This window comes from Mesocricetus auratus, unplaced genomic scaffold (genome assembly GCF_017639785.1).
Source record: "Mesocricetus auratus isolate SY011 unplaced genomic scaffold, BCM_Maur_2.0 Super-Scaffold_100025, whole genome shotgun sequence".
Taxonomy (NCBI): Eukaryota; Metazoa; Chordata; class Mammalia; order Rodentia; family Cricetidae; genus Mesocricetus; species Mesocricetus auratus.
Window position 1 is genome coordinate 12,767,316 of NW_024429206.1, and position 19,516 is coordinate 12,786,831.

The following is a 19,516-nucleotide window of genomic DNA, read 5'->3' on the forward strand; positions in this document are numbered from 1 at the left end:
ACCATACTCGGAGACCACAAAACCACAAAGAATGGCCTGAGGAGCACAGCCATGGGCAGAACAAGCCTACAGGTGACTGCAGCCCCAGCCAGAGAGTCACCCTGGTGGAAATACGCTGTGCCGTCCCAGCTGTCAGCTAAGGGGCCTTGGTGAAGGTGTTATGCAGTAGCTAGAGTGGGAGCATGCTGGCCCGGGCAGAGTCAGCTGGTTAGGAACCCCATGGTGGTTCCAGTCAGTCCAGTGGCCTCTGAATCCTTCCTATTCCTGACTGGACACTAACGCAGGCTTGATTTAGAATAAACGGAAGGTGGGACGACATGCTTATGAGCATGGACTGTTCTAGCAGAAGATCAGAGCTTGGGTCCCAGCATCGGGTGGAAGTTTGGCTCGCAACCACCAGTTCCAGGACCTAACTCCCTCTGGCCTCCGAGGGCACCTGCAAGACACTTAATCAAAAGTAAACTAAATCTTCAAAGAAAAATTACCAAAGTGCACACAGCCCCGCGTGCCATCTCCCTCACAGAAGCCACCCCTGCTGCGTCTTTCTGTCTCTCTTAGCTATGCACACACTTAAAATCCACAGGTGTTCTCTCAATCCATCATAACCTTGCAGAAATATCCCATGTACTCATTTTTTCTCCTCAGCATGGTCCCCTTGAGATTTGCTTAGGTTGACTCACGTAGAGCCAATCAGTTTCTTTTATCTGCTGAGCAGAATTCCCAACACACCACCAAACCACAAGGTTCATCATGTGCTACAAGCAGCAGCAGGCTGGCATCTTCGATGGGCTCCCTCGAGGTGCCAGGCTGGGCCACAGGGGAAGTGGTGGTTGACGCGGGCTCGCTCTGCCTGCTTTACGGGCTTTGAGCTTTCAAATCCAGTGGTTTCGGTTCCCGCCTCCTTCGAGGTGCCCTCTTCCACACAGAGGCGGGTGTCTCTGATGGTGAGGGGAGCACACTCTAAGATCGGGGTGCTTCTCAGCAGTGTCTCCAGGTCCCACTACAGCTGAGAGGTCTTTAGACCGCTGCTGGCTGTGTCCTGCCTGCTCTTGTACTTAGTCACATTTGTGGACACTTGAGGAGTGGCAAAGACAAAGGCCATAGACGAGTTATGGGTAGCAGTCACTTGTTACTACTCTTCCCCACGAAACAGGGAGGTTTGCATGGGGGGGGAGTGTTCTAGAGTCCTAGGTAGAGGACAATAAAACAAATGTGTCAAGGATTGGCAAGAAAATTGTCAAGTGGGCTGGGGGCCTCCAGGAGCTGCTGGGAAGCAGGAAATGGTGAATGCGCCCTGAGTGCCTTGAGAGCAGAGTCTAGGGCAGTCATGGAAGGTCTGCTGGACACGGGAGGGATGGAAGGTGTACCGAGTTCTAGTGAAGGCAGAGCTCTAGACTCAGCCTGCACCCCAGGAAACCACATCCACTCCCTGACCTCCTCCAGTCTGGGCACAAAGTCAACACTCAACGCTGACCCCACAGGAGTGAGAATACCCTCCTTCTTCCTGATCACAACAGCATTTCCCCAGCCAGCACAGATCCTGCTCCCCATAGGCACATGGGCCAGTGTCTGCAAGCAGCTCTGGTGGCCACAACTTGGAAGAGGGGCTGCGATTTACATTAGTGAGCAAAAACCAAGGATGACATTTGACCTCCTAGGAGGCGAAGCAGCCCTCCACGGCAAAGGACTGTCACAGTGTTGACACTGAGAAGCCCTGACATAAAGGAAACACTCTGTGAAGCGATGACTCCCATCTGTAACATGGACCACTGGCTTGGTCTTCCACTGCATGGGCCTTGCCCATCAGTTTCCACATGGGATACTCAGCCCCCTGGAGGCTGTGCCTACCTGAAGTCACCATGCACCACTGTGGTTCTCTGTTGCCTGGGAAGGTGCAGTGGCAGCCACTGGATGAGCCTCTCCATTGCTGGGATGCTGCTGGTTTCTGCTGCTCGGTACTGCTTGGTCCAGGTTTGTACCTGGCGAGGAATGTAGTCCCCTGTGGGAAATAGGGTTAGGCATGGTATGCTGTTCCAACAACCTGCAATGCTCTCTAAGGGTAGCAGAGCAGTGGGAACGTTCACAGCTCTGTGCCATGTGTCTGAACTCGCTTCTGTGATGGGGGAATTCCTAAGGGAAGCTCCTGCCCATCATGGAAGCTACCTTGTCTCAGCTGGTTCCCCACGGTCTAGGCACTATTCTTCCACGACTAATCTTCAAGCCTGACTCCTAACCCTCTTTGAGGGTTTGTCAGCTTTCAAATCCCTTCTTGGTTAAGTGTGACAGTGGTGGGCTAAGAGCATGGAATCTGGAGTCAGACTACCAGGGGTGGGAATCAGCTCTGCCTTCATCCAACTGTGTGGTGACAGGTCTCCTGCCTAACTCTGCTGGGCCTTACTTTCCTCACCTTGACAGAGTCTTCCCAGAGCTGAGGGAAGGATAAAACACATCAAGTTGAGCCTGGCACAGTGGCACACGCCTTTAATCCTAGAACTCGGGAGGCAGAAGCAGGTGGATCTCTGAGGTCAGCCTGGTCTACAGAGTGAGTTCCAGGACAGCCAGACAACACAGAGAAGTCCTGTCTCAAAAAGTCAAAATAAATTAGTAAATATTTTTTTTTGTTTTTTGAGACAGGGTTTCTCTGTGGCTTTGGAGGCTGTTCTGGAACTCGCTTAGTAGTCCAGGCTGGTCTCGAACTTACAGAGATCCACCTGCCTCTGCCTCCCGAGTGCTGGGATTAAAGGCGTGCACCACCAACGCCAGGCTAAATAAGTAAATATTAAGGTACATAAAGCTGAGGTGGGAAGATCACTTCAGAAAAGTTCAAAGTGAGCTTGGCAACATAGTGAGACCCCTAACATAGCAAGAAAAGTTCTCTCTCTCTCTCTCTCTCTCTCTCTCTCTCTCTCTCTCTCTCTCTCTCTCTCTCTCTCTCTCTCTAAGAAGTCAAGGGTGACTGGGCAGTAGTGGTCATGCCTTAAATCCCAGCACTCGGAAGGCTGAGACAGGTGGAACTCTGTGAGTTCAAGGCCAGCCTTGTCTACAGAGTGAGTTCCAAGGGATCCGGGGCTACACAGAGAGACCCTGTCTTGAAAAATTGCCAAAAAAAACTCAACAACCCCAAAACAACAACAACAAAAAAAAAACCCACAACAACCTTTCCACCCTGCAAAAGAAGTCAAGTTTGGTGGTACATCCTGTAATGCCCACACTTGGGAAGTAGAAGCAGGAAGATCAGGAGTTCAAAGCAATCCTTAGCTACATTTGTAGTTCAAGGCTAGCCAGGGGGTACATTAGATTCTTTGTTTGTTTGGTATTTCAAGACAGGGTTTCTCTGTGTAGCCCTAGTTGTCCTGGAACTTGCTCTGTAGACCAAGCTGGACTCCAACCCAGAGATCAGCTTGCATCTGCCTCCTGAGTGCTGGGATTAAAGGATTGTACCACCACCTGGCTCAAATAAAATAATTTTTTAAAAAAGGAAGAAAAGAAGGAAGAGATGGAAGAAAGAAAGTCTATCTTAAATACCATGATCAGCACTGGGAAGAAAGAAAGAGTTAAACAGTTTAGTAACTAAAAATTGGCAAGGAGAACAGAGTCCTTACTTAAGTCCACAATGTGGCTTATCCAAGGATGACATGAGTGATGAGTAATGATAGCCTGAGTTTAGAAGGTGGGCAGGGTTGTGTGTCAGGACCCCTAGCCACCCAGACCCCAACAGTAGAGCTTCGCTTTATGAGAGCGACGTCGGTGGAGGAGGGGCTGCCCCTGCACACCTTGCTTCCCGAAGCTGTCCAGGCCCGTGGCCTGCAGGTCCACACTGTGAATTCTGCACAGGACTTGGTTCATGGCAGTGTATATGGCTTGCCGCTGGCTGGGCTCCAAGCCTGGCAGGGAGGGGTCTTTGTAGATGATGCCTGGGCAGTACTCCATCAAGTAGAAAGGCGTGCCGATGATGCTGGCAGGGACACAGATGAGGTGGGCACTTCAGTGACTGTCAGTGGGGTGCCCCTCAGTTTCTGTGAGGAGAGTTTGGGAGAGGGGGCAGAGCTCCTTTGCCTCTAAGTGAAAGACAATTGAGAGTGCCCATCACCTCTCCCCACCCATGCCCACCCATGTGTGCAGACAGCCAGCATGTTCTTGCTTCCCTTTGGCCCAAGTGTAGAAACCATTGAAGAGGTTTTAATTTGATAACTGTAAGGCCAAACTGTAGAAAGAGGAGGAGTTCGGCCCTTGACGAGCTGTGTTTGCCATGGAGATTTACTAAGGTTTTCTTTCTTTCTTTTTTTTTGTTTTTTTGTTTTTTTGTTTTTGTTTTTCGAGACAGGGTTTCTCTGTAGCTTTGGAGGCTGTCCTGGAACTCACTTTGTAGACCAGGCTGGCCTCGAACTCACAGAGATCCGCCTGCCTCTGCCTCCCGAGTGCTGGGATTAAAGGCGTGCGCCACCAATGCCCGGCTTTTCTTTTCTTTTTTTTTTTAATTTTATTTTCCAGTTTAAATTTAGATAAGAAACGAGGTTGCTTCACAAGTTAGTTCCAGGTCCCTCTCCCATTCCCTCCCCTCCTCCCGTGCCCTCCCCCCTTCTTTTTTTTTTTTTAAGACATATTTATTTATTATGAAGTCAACATCCTGCCTCCATGTATGCCTGCATACCAGCAGAGGGCACCAGATCTCATTATGGATGGTTGTGAGCCACCATGTGGTTGCTGGGAATTGAACTCAGGACCTCTGGAAGAGCAGTCAGTGCTCTGAACCTCTGAGCCATCTCTCCAGCCCCTGTCTAAAGGTTTTCATTGGTTCTTCTAAGACAGGGTCTCACTGCATAGCATAGGTTGTCTTTGAACTCTAGATCTTCCTGCCTCAGCCTCCAGAGTGCTGGAATTACAGGCCTGTGTGTGTGTGTGTGTGTGTGTCTGTCTGTCTGTCTGTCTGTCTGTCTGTGCCTGCACAGGTGAGGAGCACACATCGTGAAGCACAGGTGTCAGTTCTCATCTTCCACCCTGTTTGAATCGGTATCTCCGTTTTCTACTGTGTATAGCAGGCCATGTGGCCCACAAGCTTCGGGATTCTCCTGTCTCTGTCTCCCGTCATGCTGCAGGAGAGCTGGGGCTACAGCTACTCCCACTATCTAGTCAGCCTTTATGTGGGTTATGGGATTTGAACTCAGGTCCTCATGCTGTGCAGTAAGTGCTTTTACCCACTGAGCCATCTCTCTAGCCCCTGCTGTCTTTTTCCCCACCCAGTTTCCGTGTATGGCTATTTTGCCTGCATTATGTCTGTGTACCACGTGTCTGTGGAAGCCAGAAGAGGGTGTTGGATCCCCTGGGACTGGAGGTAACAGGTGGTTCCTATTGCTTTTTTTCATCTGTAAAAACTTAGCCAGTTTTAAAATGAAGAGAACAAGTACACAAGAGGTCCTGGTGTAGTATCTCCTTACACATGGGGCATCTACTGACATCCCTCCTCGTTCCTGACGTTATCTGTACCCTTACTTAAAGGCACTAAAGGCACACGTACCACCCTGTGGTGTTCAGGCAATTTGACGTCATTTTTTAAAATTTATATATTCTTATGTCATGTCCTTCGTGTTTTGCTTGTATGTCTGTCTGTGTGGAGGTGTCAGATCCCCTGAAAATAGACTTACAGGCAGCTATGAGCCGCCATGTGGATGCTGGGAATTGAACCGTGGTCCCTGGAAGAGCAGCCGGTGCTCTTAACTGCTGAGCCGTCTCTCCAGCCCCCTTGTTGTCACGTCATTAACCATCTGTTAGTCATGACTAGAAAGCATTTTACTGCTCTAAAAAGCGGTTCTAAAAATCATTCTGTGTATTCATCCTGATGTGAAACATTCTTCTTTTGTTGTTTTTTAGTATGTGTGGGTGTCTTGCCTGAATGTATGTCTGTGCAGCATATGTGTGCCTGGTGCTTGTGGAGGCCAGAAGAGGACACTGGGTCCCCTGGAACTGGAGTCACAGCTGTGAGCTGTTGTATGGATGCTGGGAGCAGAACCCGGTCCTCTGTGAGACTGGCACATGGTCTTAACTGCTGAGCCGTCTCTGCTGCCCCATCAAAGACTTTCTTGGAAGAGTCAGGGAGCCGGCTCAGTGGGTGAAATGCTTGCTGCACAAGCATGAGGCTCTGAGTTTGATCCCCAGAACTCACAGAAAACAAGACAGAACGAACCCCCAAACCAGGTGTGGCGCCATGCACTAGCGCTCACAGCACTGGAGGGGCAGACAGACAGATCACAGCGGCATTCTGGTTAGCCAGCCTGGACAGTTTCAGATCTGAGTGAGAGACCCTTTGTCAAACAAACAAGATGACTCTTTAGGAAGCACACTCAAACTTAGCCTCCACGGCAATACACACATATATGCACCGGCAATCATGAACATGCGAACACACATGACATTCTTGGGAGTCAGTTGTGGTAATCCCAGCACTGTGGAGGCTGAGGGCGAAGAATTGTGGATGAGAAGTCTGCCTGGGCTACATAGTAAGACCCTGTCTCAAAAACATGAATAAATAAATAAATAAATAAATGGGCATGTAAATTACTTCACGTATATGAAAAGAGCATGTGGCAAATATTAACAGCATTTTAATCTGAAGTGTAAATAGATATTTCCAGTGCTGTGTTTTCTTTCAATTGTTCCATGTGCTTGAAACACACACACACACACACACACACACACACACACACACACACACACACACAAAATGCTGCAGAAGTTCAGGGAGTGGTGGTACACCTCTTTAATCCCAGCACTCAGGAGGCAGAGGCCAGCCTAGTCTACATAGTTCCAGGACAGCCAGAGCTACAGAGAGACCTTGTCTCAACAAACAAAACATTTTTGACCACAATAAGAAGAAAAGCAAGCAACATGGAACTCAGTGGACTCTGTGTGTGCATGTGTGTGTGTGGTGTGTGTGTAGTGTGTATACTGGTTACTGAGAGAGGCTCTCCCTGTGTAGCTTCTGCCTCTGCCTCCCAAGTGCTGGGATTACATTGTATCACATGCAGCTAAGTGGGTATGTATTTTTGGAATGCTAAGAAGCTGTTTTGGGTAGGAGTGCTTTCTGGGTAACATGGTTTTAGGGCTTGGGGGGAGGCTGCAGTTGATTTTCTCAGCTTTAAGGAATGGGCTCTTGAATTAGCAAATGGGCTTTTCTCTCATGCAGCCTGGGGACACAATGGCAAAACACACAGATCTTTACCTTGAGTCTTCACAGAGGTCAAGGACAGTGGGGACAGGGACATCAGCATTCCTGAGGGCTTTCATTATCCTGCCAGAACAAATGAAAACACATCATTGTGAGCAACTGCTTTGCTTATTAAAAAAAAAAAAGTCCATTATTGGTGTGGGGGCAGTTGGTAAAGTACCTGCCACACAAACACAAGAAAGTGTGTTTAGCTCCTCAGCACCCAAGTGAAAAACTGAGCATGGCAGCATGTGCCTATAACCCCAGCCTGAGGGTGCGGTTGGGTGAAGACAGGCAGACTGATGAACTTACTGAATGGCACGGCTTCAGGTTTACTGGGAGACCTTCATATCAAAACATAAAGGTGGATAAGACAGGGCACGGCACACCTGTAATCCCAGCACTCAGGAAGCGGGGCATGCATATCTCTGAGTCTGAGGCCAGCCTGGTCTACAGAGTGAGCTAGAATTCTGTATTGTGTGTATTTAAACTGTCCTGGTGGCACAGGGCTGTAATCTTAGCTACTCAGGAAGCTGACCTGGCTGAAAGAGTACTTGGTAATGCCAGTCTGGAGGTGCACGCCTTTAATCCCAGCACTCGGGAGGCAGAGGCAGGTTAATCTCTGTGAGTTTAAGGCCAGCCTGGTCTACAGATCGAGTTTCAGGACAGTCAAGGCTACACTGTCTCACCGTGCCCCCAAATAAGAGTACACGGTAAGACCATTTAAAACTATAACTATTTCTCTATTATTGCGTGTGTACACGCACGGTAAGACCATTTAAAACTATGTTTCTCTATTATTGCACGTGTGTACACACGATGAGGGCACAAGTGACACAGCAAGAATGTGGAAGTCCCTGGCAGCTCTGGGGGGCCGACTCCAGGGAGCAAACTCAGTTCACTTGTGCAGCAGAACAATCCTGCCCAGGAAAAAAACAAAACAAACAAAAAACCCTTCTTTTTAAAAGGGCTGGGAAGTTAGCCCCATCAGATATATGATTGCTGCCCAACCGTAAACACCTGAGTTCAAATCCCAGCACCCACATAGAAATCCCAGCATAGTGGTGCATGCTGGTAATCCCAGAGTGGGGAGCGGGAGACAGGTGTATCCCGGGGGTTCACTAGTCAGTGAGCCAATCCTAGTCACTGACCCAGATCTCAGTGAGAGATCGTGTCAAAAATCAAATGGACAGTGAGGGTCCACACCCAAGGCTGAGCTCTAGCTTTCACACGTACACACGTACACACGTACACACACACACACACACACACACACACACACACACACACACACATGTCTTTAAAGAGGGAGGGACTTCAGGGTAGTCCCACAGAAGCTGAGTTGACAGTTCAGGACTGAGCTTGAGTGCTGGGGACATCAACCAGACAACTACCCTCTGGGCCCCCAGAAACTTACCTGAACTCCCTCTCTATGGCATGGGCAGAGGGAAGGAGGGTCCCTGGGGGTTTCTTCCTCAGAACCAGCTGGCGATCAGCCAGTCGGATGTAATATGTTGGATTTGACTGTCCATGATCAAACTGAAGGAGCTCCATAGGGCCTGTAGGTTTGACAATACAGCACTCAGAAAGGAGCCAGAACCCAGATGAGGACATATGGGAATTCCTGCTTCCCAGTGAGGTGTGCCTCTGAGACACATGATTTCCTCCTATACAATGCCAAGCAAGACATGCCACCCTCCCTGGGTATAACTGAGCCCCAGACTCATACACTCAGAGCCACATGCTGTTACATGGCAGCAAAGGAGACGTCCTTAACACAATGGTCCCCTTGTCTCTCTGTATGTGTACAGTGCTTGGTCAACTCCTGCCTGGTGAACATATGCACTCGGGTTCTGTTTATCACTTCAAGCTGTCATGGCCACACATCTGGCCCCACGTAATGTCCTAAGCCTCAGATCAAAAGTGCCCTTGTATGCCCCTCGCCCGTGTTCTTCCAAACCATGCCTGACACTGACATGACAGCTGATGGGAGCCATGTAGAGCCAAAGGCGCCAACAGGAGCCACTTTCCCAGCCTCTATGTTAAGTTCTGCAGCTCTTTTGCAGGCTCCTGGAAGAGGCAGACCTCATACACCCTCAGCTTCACAGTACAATTTGTTCCACTTGGCAGGAGAGTGAGCAGACATGGGAGTTGACCATTGGCTGGCATGGTCTAGGGGGGCCTGCATCTTTGCGGGTGCACTGCCAAGAAACCCCAGGCTAGGAAACAGCACAATGTGAAAGTATAAATAAGAGTCTTCAAGAGGCCGAGTTGGGGGAGGGGGCCCCCAGGGAAGCTTTCAAAAGCTCTAAGATGACTTCTTTTAGAGGGCAGAACCTAGAGGACAAGAGGACCTCGGAAGAGGCATCACCTTGCTACTTTTAAAATCATGCACCTTTTTTTTTTTTAGTGGTTCTGGGGACAAAACCAAGTCCTCGTCCATTCGAGGTAAGCATCCTACCACTGAGCTAGAATCCCAGGCTCTGAAGTCAGATAACATACAGTCACAGCCTCACAACAGACTATCGTGCCAAAAGCCACACTTGCTCCCTGCACACACTGCATCTCCAAGCTCCCTCCCCCTCAGTGGCCAGTCTCAGGCAAAGGCTGCCCCACCAGACTCTGAGACGGAGTACTGGAGTGAGGAGAGACCGTGCTCTTAAGGATCCTCAACGGCACCCACATATTTCATCAGGGGTGGGTAGTGACAAACATGCTGTGTGGACAGAGCTCCCTAAACAGGTAAGCTTCCCTACCAGTGTCATGGGTCCCGAGCAAGCCCTTCAGGTACTTCTCCAAGGCAGCCTCTGCAATCTCCATGGTCTTCCTCACAGGACCTGTGTTGGGAACGCCCACACAGAGCGGGAAACCCAGGAGAGCTTCTAATTCCTTCACTGCTGTCTCGGGATGGTCAACCTGCTCTCAGAAAAAGATCACAACTTGTGCCCATCGGCCTGGTCCTCAAGCGGCCTGTTTCCAAGAGGTCCACCTCTTAAAGAGTGGTGGCTCTCAACCTTCCTAATGCTGTGACCCTTTAATACAACTTCTCACATTGTGGCGACCCCCAACCACAAAAATCATCTTTGCTGTTTCACAACTGTAATTCTGCTACTGTTGTGAGTTGTCATGTAAATATCTTGATATGCAGCATATCCAGTGTTCCACCCCTGTGAAACAGTCACTTGACCCACTCCCCAAAGGCGTTATGACCCACAGGTTGAGAACCACTGCCTCAGACAATGGCCCTGGGAGCCTTTGCTCAGCTCGGAGGAAGCACAGTGAGTTTCCTCTTCCATCTAATCCCGAGCCTTGCCTTCATGGAAGAGTACCATCCATGGGTTCTCAAGAGGCGGGGATGGTAAGCACAATCTGGAGAGCTACAGTAGCAGGGTCTGCAGCTCAAGGCTGGCCTGGGGTACATAGAGACTCTATCTGAAACAAAGAAACAAACAAACAAAAAAGCCCGTATCACACTCTAAAGGGCAGAAGGCTGGGTTGGAGCCGGCCCTGTCTCTGTGGCCTGTGAGTTTAACAGTGAAAAGCCAGATGAACAAAACTGGCTGGGAACCCCCACCGCACATGGCTTCCATGCTGCGCCATGACCTAAAGTAACCCATGTGGTTTATGGCTCCTGGCCCCCTCCATCTAGAAAAGCATTGCTGGGACACTCTGTGCCAGTCAAAGGCCACTTTCCTCATGTTACCTCCTTCCTACACTGCAGAGATGAGTGGCTAGCTACAGATTTCATAATTAGTCAAAAGCAGGATGACTATTCAAAGGAAAAGATAACATAGCCATGCTTGTGCTAACTAATCCTGGAGTAGAGTAGGTGCTTCAGGAGATGGTCAGGGTTACCTTAATGGTGTGAATGCCCAGGCTAGCAGCTGCTTTTACATTGGGTCCCAGATCATCAAGGAAAATGGCCTCTGAGGGCTGCAGGCTCAGCCGCTGCAGGCACAGCTGGTATATCCTGGGGTCTGGCTTAGAGATGCCTTCCAGGCAGGACTCCACCACCTGGGGGAGAGAGAACGACCCTACAGGTGCAGCTCCCACAAGCACACAGACACAGATTTGAGAGAGAGAAGATGGCCCGGGGTTATTTACGGTAACAGGAAGGGTTGTTATGTCAAATGATGCTGCAAAACCTGCGGACACAGTCTAGGTGCCACAATCAGTGCCAACCCCAAAGAAGGGAGCCCCATGAGCCTCACAAACGTCCATCATGAGATGGGAAAGGTAGGGAGGACTCAGGGCCTCGGGCTCTACGGCAAGCACCTTTACCCACAGAGCCACCTCACAGACAGCAGGGAGATACTATGGGATGGCACCAGTCCGGATGTCAGCATCAGACATGAGGCAGAGGGAGAGTCAGAATTCACGTGACATGTGAGGGCTGATGTAAGCACAGGTGAGGGCTTGAGGGTGGGACATAAAGGTACCCTCACCTCATCAGTGCTTGGCTATGAGCAAAACTGTGTTTCAAGAGTGTGATTTTGCTGGATGTGGTGGCACATGCCTTTAGTCCCAGCACTTGGAAGGCAGAGGCAGGAGGATCTGTGTGAGTTCCAGACCCAGACTGGTCTACATAGCAAGTTCCAGATCGCCATAGCTACACAATACAACCCTATTTGTTGTTGTTGTTGTTTTTTGTTTACACACACACACACACACACACACACACACACACACGCACACATCACATCAGGCAGATCTCTGTGAGTGAGTTCTAGGACAGCTAAGGCTATACAGACAAAACCCTGTCTTAAAAAACCAAAAGTACAAACAAACAGAAAAAAAAAGACAAAAATAAAAACAAAGGACCATTTTAAACTTACTACAGCTACACCTAACTTGGGAAGGTATGTGAATAAAAACCCTCTTACTGGAGACGGCAGGCAGGCAGCATTTAAAACTGTACCCAGACCGTCTCCATCACAGCCAACACCTTGTACTTACCACATCAAACTGTTTCCGGTCCAGGGGCAAAAAGCTTTCCCCATTGGAGAGACAAAAATTATTGGTTAAGACAGCAGTCTGAAGGCCTCTTGCTCTGATCTGAGAGATGGCCTGTGTCATCACTGGGAACTGCTTTGCCAATTGCTCACTGGTTATTAGAGAGAGGAATGAATTCACAGGCACGGAAGTCTTTGCCTGTCAACAGAAGAGGAGACAGGAGAGTTGGCAGGCATTAGAGTATGGTCCCTCCTGGTCCATTGGTAAGAATCCATCCCCAGCATCCTACTGCTGCCAGTATAGGCTTGCTGTCCATGACTTTAGGGGGTTCGTTTGTATTTTCAGAGGAGTTCCTAGTATATTGGGCAGACAGCCTCAAATGCCTGGAGTTAAGTGGTCTTTCCTTCCTCAGCTTCCCTAGTAACTGAGCAACATGTATATGCCACTGGCCCTGGATATATGTCAGACTTTAGAAACTCATTAGAATCTGGGCTTTAATTCAACCCTGGGAGATGAAGGAGGGAATCTCAGCTTTGATGTTAGACAGGGTGGCAGAGAGACCCCTTCTCAAATCCTGCTCAAAAAACAAAACAGGACTTGGAATTAGAGTCTCTACTCTGGGCAGATGAGTTCTTCATTCCACCCTTGGATTAACAGTCAAAAAAGTCAGACCATCAAAAGAGGACACATTAAGCCAGGCAGAGGTGGTGCCAGCCTTTAATGGCAGCACTTAGGAGACAGAGAAACCTTGTCTCAAAAAAACAGAAGAAAAAAAAGACAGTATACATTAAATTTTACAGTATGTTCATCAGATGTCACTTATTGCTAGTGACCTACAGCACTGGATGGATTAGCATTGTACCTGCATCAGCTTTGTGAAATTTAGTTTCTGAATAATTTGGGGGTTTTAAAAAGATTTTATTTAAGTATTTTATTAAATGGGTGTGGGTGTTTTGCCTACATGTATGTAGTCACCATGTGCTTGCTGGGAGCCTTCAGGGCCCAGAAGAGGGTGTTGGAGCACCAGAAGTGGAGTTAAAGATGGTTGTGACCATGTGGGTGCTGGGAATTGAACCCCAGGTCCTCTGCAAGAACAGCCAGTGCTCTTAACTGCTGAGCCAACTCTCCAGCTCAATTTTTCTTTGCTTTTAAGTTCCAATCTGTGTGGGTTTTGCAAACAACAGACCAGGTAGATTTTTATAATGAGATATGACTGATACAGCCAGTCTGCCGAGGTAAGGTGCACAGGTAAATAACGCTCTTCTTTGTTTTATTTTTGTATTTTTGAAACCGGGTCACACTATGAAGCGGTGGCTGGCCTGGCCCTCACAGAGATCCCTCTGCCCTTGCCCCGCCCAGAGCTGCCCTGAAGGTATGTTCCACCATGCTCAGCTGTTTTGTTTTGCTCAATCCCCCTACCTCAGCCTCCTGAGTATTGGGAGTAGAGGGCTGGGTCACCACACCCAGATAATGGTTTGTAATAGTCACAGAGTCATGTAAACCTCACCATTAAATGAGAACTCACTACCCTAAGAGAAAACAGGCCCTGAGCAATTTCTCCATTTTCTCTTCCTGGAAACCTCATCACCCTTTCTGTACTTGCAGAGTTGAGCAACACTGCACCTCACCAGCAGGAACTCAGTGTCACCCTTTGACCTGTGAGCACAATTTTTAAAAGTACATTCATTTATATATGGGTGTGCAAGTGGCATCTCACACTTGTGGATGTCAAAGCACAACTTTTTTTTTTGTTTTTTGCTTTATTTGTGTTTTTGTTTTTCGAGACAGGGTTTCTCTGTAGCTTTGGAGCCTGTCCTGGATTCACTTAGTAGACCAGGCTGGCCTCGAACTCACAGAGATCCACCTGCCTCTGCCTCTGCCTCCTGAGTGCGCCACCACTGCCCTGCTCAAAGCACAACTTTCAAGAGTTAGGTCCCTCCCTCAGTCATTTTGATTCTGGCAAGTGAACTCAGGTCACCAGACTTGGTGACAAGCACCTTCATCGGCTGAGCGTTCTTGTTAGGCCCACTGTAAATGTTTTTAAGTAGCTAACTCGGTGGCATTAATGTCCACCATCATACTGTCCTTTCCTGGAACTTATCACTGTATTTGACATTGTATTTCAGTGGAGCCATGAAGGTTGAAGAAGTTACTGTAAATGAAAAGCTTAGATTAGTGCACAGTGCAGAGAAAATGGTCAACATTTATTGATTTAATAAGCTTTTGGCTCAAAGCCATTATGCTGATGGCTGGTGTTTCAGTATCTGCTGTAGTTTACAGTAAAGAGCACAGTTATTTATTCATATGTAAACTTAAAGCTGAAATGCCTCAGCATGGAAAAGTAGCTTGAAAACAGAAAGACAGGCTACTAGGTTTTCATTTTAGCTCATTTAAATCGATTTGACATACTTGCGGCAAAAAGAAAAATATGAAAAAGCTAGACATGGGGGCTCATGCTTGTAACCCAAATACCTGGGAGGTGGAAGCAGGAGCATCAGGAGTTCATGGTCACCTTGGGCTACAGAGTGAGTTCAAGGCTGCTGTGGACTACATACCTTGTCTCAACAGCCCTCCCTTGAGAAATGAGAAGAGAAACAAGAAAAGAAAATGTTTATCACTCACGATTTCAGAGCACAGTCTCCCAAACTCTTCCAAGAAGCCCTCTGTTGTTATCTCTCCTCTAAGAAACCTCATCCAGGGCCCTCTGTTGCCATCTCTGACGAAGGCTTGCCTTATAGTTCCAGAAGGAATACGATTGTGCGCCTCCCACTCTGTAGGACACAGCACACACCGAATAAGGAACCACAACAAAGGCTGGGGCTTGAGGAGCTTGGGAGTCACTGCCCCAGGTCTGCTGCACCTCTGTGGTGGCTGCAGGTGCTCCTGGGAGGTCTGTGCTGTCACTCTGACATCAGGAGAGACTCCCACAGACAGGGTGCAGGGTTGCGCGGGGCCCAGTCCCCCTCTCACGTGAGATTTTGCAGAGGCTGGAAAAGGACATCTGCTTCTCTGTAGCTGGAGTGACAGGTGGTTGTGAGCCATGGGGCTGGGAAGGGAACTTGAGTCCTCTGCAGGAGCGGTAGGTGTGCTTTACCCCTCGGCCATCTCTCCAGCCCACACCTTGTGGTCTGAAGCACCTTTTCTGTGAAAGTGGAACCTATGCCTTGAGAGTATCTGGCAATATGGGAAGGTATAAAGAGAGAAGCAACGATGTTCTTCAGAACAACTGCTGTCAGGCGTATGCACACGGAGAACAGCAAGGCTTTACAAGCAAGGCTTCCTTAGCCTCTGAGCACTGTGAAGGGCACAGCCTCTCTGTTTGCCCCAAAATTGGCAAGCGTGTATGGAATCTAGCAGTCTCGTGTACTGTTCTTGGATGTAAACAACTACAGCCTCTGTGGAAAGCAATTTGGCAGTTTCTGTCAAAAATTCCTCAATGAGCTGGGCGGTGGTGGTACACACCTTTAGACCCAGCACTTGGGAGGCAGAGGCAGGCAGATCTCTGTGAGTTCGAGACCAGCCGGGTCCACAAGAGCTAGTTCTAAGACAGCCTCTAAAGCTACAGAGAAACCCTGTCTCAAAAAACAAAAAAAAATTCCTCAATGTATGTTTAATATTATAAGCTCACTTCAGGAATTTCTTCAAGATATATTTGCAAAACGAGTGGAGGTGATGTACCAGTGTATGGAATTGCTGGTTATGTACCAGTGTATGAAATTGCTGGTAAAGAGTCTACAAGGTACATATGTATGGATAAAGGGCTTGTCAAGCCAGTTGTGATTGTGGCTCAGGGGTCACAGCAGTCTCTCTGGCTCCTCGGGTTTTGTTTCATCACTTGGATTGAACACAAGGTGAGCATTCTACCAGAGGTGCACCCAAGCCACCTACCTGCTGAGTCTTCCTAGAACATGGTACAGCCCATAAAACTGACACAGTCCTCAAAGGAAAAGCTTGCCAACCCTTGGAGTAAATCTACGCCTGCTGACATGTAGACAGTATGCTTAGCACATACAAGACCAGCTTAGATCCCACCACCATGAAAAAGAAAAGCTGGCAAAATAATCTATCAGGTAGGAGAAAAAAAAGGTAGAGGGAAGTCTGTATAGGATGCTGTAATGCATGTATGCATGTACACATTTTCTACTGCACCCTCAAGCATCATTGGATATGTTCACAGATACAAGTGTCTGCAGGGAAAACGAGAAAACTTTTCTATGGGAAATGGAGGGCAGCAAGTGTCCTTTGTACTTATATGCTTTTCGTGTGTGTGTGTGTGTGTGTGTGTGTGTGTGTGTGTGTGTGTGTGTGTGTGAGCATGTGTGTACATGCACACACATGTGAAGGCAGGATGATAACTTCTGGTGTCATTCTCAGGAATGCCATCCATCTCCTTTAAGGCAGGGCTCTCCCTGACTGGAGCTCACTAATCAAGTTAAACTGGTTGGCCATGCGGTCTGGGGACCCTCTGGCCTCCACCTACCTAGTGCTGGGATTACCAGCACAGGACACCTCTGCACTTAGCATTTTCACAGGGGTTCCAGGGACACAGCCCAGGGCTTCATGCTTCTGAGACGAGCACCTCACCTACTGAGCTCTCTCCCTAGCCATGCATTCATTTTATTTTAGCCTGAGTAGTCCATAAGTGAGGTTGGCACAATTGGGTCTATAGCCCAGGCTGACCTCCAATTCAGTATGTAGCCCAAGCTGGCTCTGAACTCTCAGTGATCCTCCTGTCTCAGTCTACCAAGTGTTAGAATTATAGATGTGAACCACCCTATCTGGTTAGAAAATAACTTCTTTTTGTTGTTGTTTTGGTTTTTCAAGACTGAGTTTCTCTATGTAGCTCTGGCTGTCCTGGAACTCACTCTGCAGACCAGGCTGTCCTCAAACTCACAGAGATCCACCAGACTCTGCCTCCCAAGTAGAAAAGAATTTCTTTTTTTTCCCCAAGACAGGGTTTCTCTGTGGCTTTGGAGGCTGTCCTGGAACTAGCTTTTGTAGACCAGGCTGGTCTCGAACTCACAGACATCCACCTGCCTCTGCCTCCTGAGTGCTGGGATTAAAGGCGTGTGCCACCAACACCCAGCTAAAAAGAATTTCTTAGACTTGAATGTCTACAACTATAAAGGAAAAAAACCTACAGATGGTTCTAATGACATCCTAAAAATGCAAATTTTAGTAAGGATCCTTTCTCAAAGAAAAGAAAGAAAAAAATCTCAAAAAATTATACATTAATCAAAATATGGTGGGCCAGAGATGACTCAGTAGTTAAGAAAGGGTGTTTACTGCTCTTGAAGGGGACCCAACTCCAGCCTCCACGGACACCTGCACACACAAACGCACATAAATTAAAAATAATGAATAAATCTTCAAAAACATCAAAAGCTGCTTCTCAATATAACTGGCAAAGGCTCTTAATGAAGTTCAACAAGAAACATTAGGAACCTGAGCTGGAGAGACAACTCAGCAGTTAAGAGCATTAACTGCTCTCCCAGAACCTACATGGCAGCTCACAACTGTCTGTAACTCCAGCTCCATGGGATTTGACACCTCATATGTAGGCAAAATACCAGTGTACATAAAATAAATTCAAAGTTAACTATACACATACAGGGAATATTAGAACAACATAGAGTTGCAGGCATGGTGGCACACAGGGATGTCTTATCGGTACTAGGTGTGTGCCCTGAGGAAGAGTCCTGGTTGTCCTGGCACTCACTCTGTAGACCAGGCTGGCCTTGAACTCACAGAGATCTGCTTGCCTCTGCCTCCCGAGCGCTGGGATTAGAGGTGTGCGCCACCCCCCTCGGGGCTAGACTTGCTTCTTTCTTCACTTGGTTCAGTGAGTTAGTTAATCTTTAAGGGTTAGAAATGATAAACTATGGATTTGTGCTGGATTAGTTTTTTTTAAGGTTAACACAAGTGAGGGTCACCAGGGAAGCAAGAGCCTCAGTTATGAAAATGCGTCCATCAGACTGTTCTGTGGGTGTGGTAGTTTGAAAAAAAAATGGCCCCCAAGGGAGTGGCACCAAAGGAGGTGTGGTTTGTGCTGTAGTAAGCCTGAGCTACTAGCTAAGCATTTCCAACTAATACAAGCCCCAGAGTGGTCATTTGGGACTGGGCAGTCTGGACAGGAAACACCTGTTTACAGTGTGTTCTTGTTGGAGGAGGTGTGTCACTGCAGAGGCCGACTTTGAACTCTCATAGGCACACCAGTGTTACATACCACTTCCTGTTGCCCACACGAGATACAGAACTCCCAGCTACGTCTCCAGCACCATGCCTGCCTGCACACTGCCATGTCCTACTACGATAATAATGGACTAAACCTCAACTGTACGCCAGCCCCAATCAAATGTTTTCCTCTATAAGAGCTGCCGTGGTCATGGTGTCTCTCCATGGCAATAGAAACCCTAACTAGGGCAAGTTCGTACCAGGGACTGGGGTTTTGCTGTGAAAGACCTGACCCGGCTTTTGCTTGGAGGAATTTGGACTTCGGTACTTTGGTTAGGAAAGCAGTGGGATGCTTTAAGCACCGCTTAATGGGCCATATCAGTAGGAGCATGGAAGACAGCTGCTGTGGTCATGCTGTCTCTTCACGGCAATAAAACTAAGACAGTGGGCAAGTCTGTGGGGGCACTTTCTCTACTAGTGGCTGACGGAGGAGGGCCTGGCCTACTGTGAATGGTGCCACCCCTGGGCTGATGGTCCTCTGCTTCAGTTCCTGCCTGGAGTTCCTGCCCTGACCTCCCTCATGAAGGACACTGACCGGAACACGGAAGACAATAAAGTAAACTGTTTCCTCTCCGAGTTACCTTTGGTCAAAATGGTGTTTATCACAATAATGGGAAGGGGTAAGGAAAGGACTGCAACAAGAAACCTGTTTTTCTTGCACTTAAAACCCAAGGATGTGGTACACAGCGGGGACACACACACACACACACACACACACACACACACACACACACACACGACTCTGTGACCTTTGGGTTCTCTCCTATCCTCACCCTCTTCCCCACTGTTTTCTTGCAGTGATGTGAATGGACCCAGGGCCTTGTGAGAGGTACGCAAACATTCTACCACTGAGCTACATCCTGGCCCAAGTACTGGACCCCAAGGTACTTCATGTGCCTTCTACATTCAAGCCGGGGCTTGGTCAACTCAGTCTGTGCCAAATCTAACTGCTGCCAGTTTTTACATGGACAGTCAGCTAGAATGGCTTTACCTTCTGAAAAGTTGAAAAACAACACAACACGAATAGTATGTTGTGACATATGAAAAATCCCATCAGCACCCAGGAGACCAAAAGCCACGCCTTTAGCACCATCCCTGGTTCTCGGAGTTTGTAATGGTTGCCTGCAT

General features: G+C 48.3%; 1 protein-coding gene across 2 annotated transcripts in view; it reads right to left on the reverse strand.

Moving 5' to 3' along the window:
* The window catches only part of Acad10 (acyl-CoA dehydrogenase family member 10), a 36,217-nt gene that overhangs the window by 14,100 nt on the left and 2,601 nt on the right, over positions 1-19,516 (reverse strand). For both annotated transcript variants that reach the window (XM_040731700.1, XM_040731699.1), the window contains exons 3-10: positions 14,777-14,925; positions 12,158-12,352; positions 11,057-11,215; positions 9,958-10,117; positions 8,619-8,760; positions 7,217-7,285; positions 3,774-3,955; positions 1,849-1,999 (exon numbers count right to left, since the gene is read on the reverse strand). In XM_040731700.1, coding sequence (XP_040587634.1) covers positions 1,849-1,999; positions 3,774-3,955; positions 7,217-7,285; positions 8,619-8,760; positions 9,958-10,117; positions 11,057-11,215; positions 12,158-12,352; positions 14,777-14,925 — 1,207 coding nt within the window. The remainder of the gene's footprint in view (positions 1-1,848; positions 2,000-3,773; positions 3,956-7,216; positions 7,286-8,618; positions 8,761-9,957; positions 10,118-11,056; positions 11,216-12,157; positions 12,353-14,776; positions 14,926-19,516) is intronic.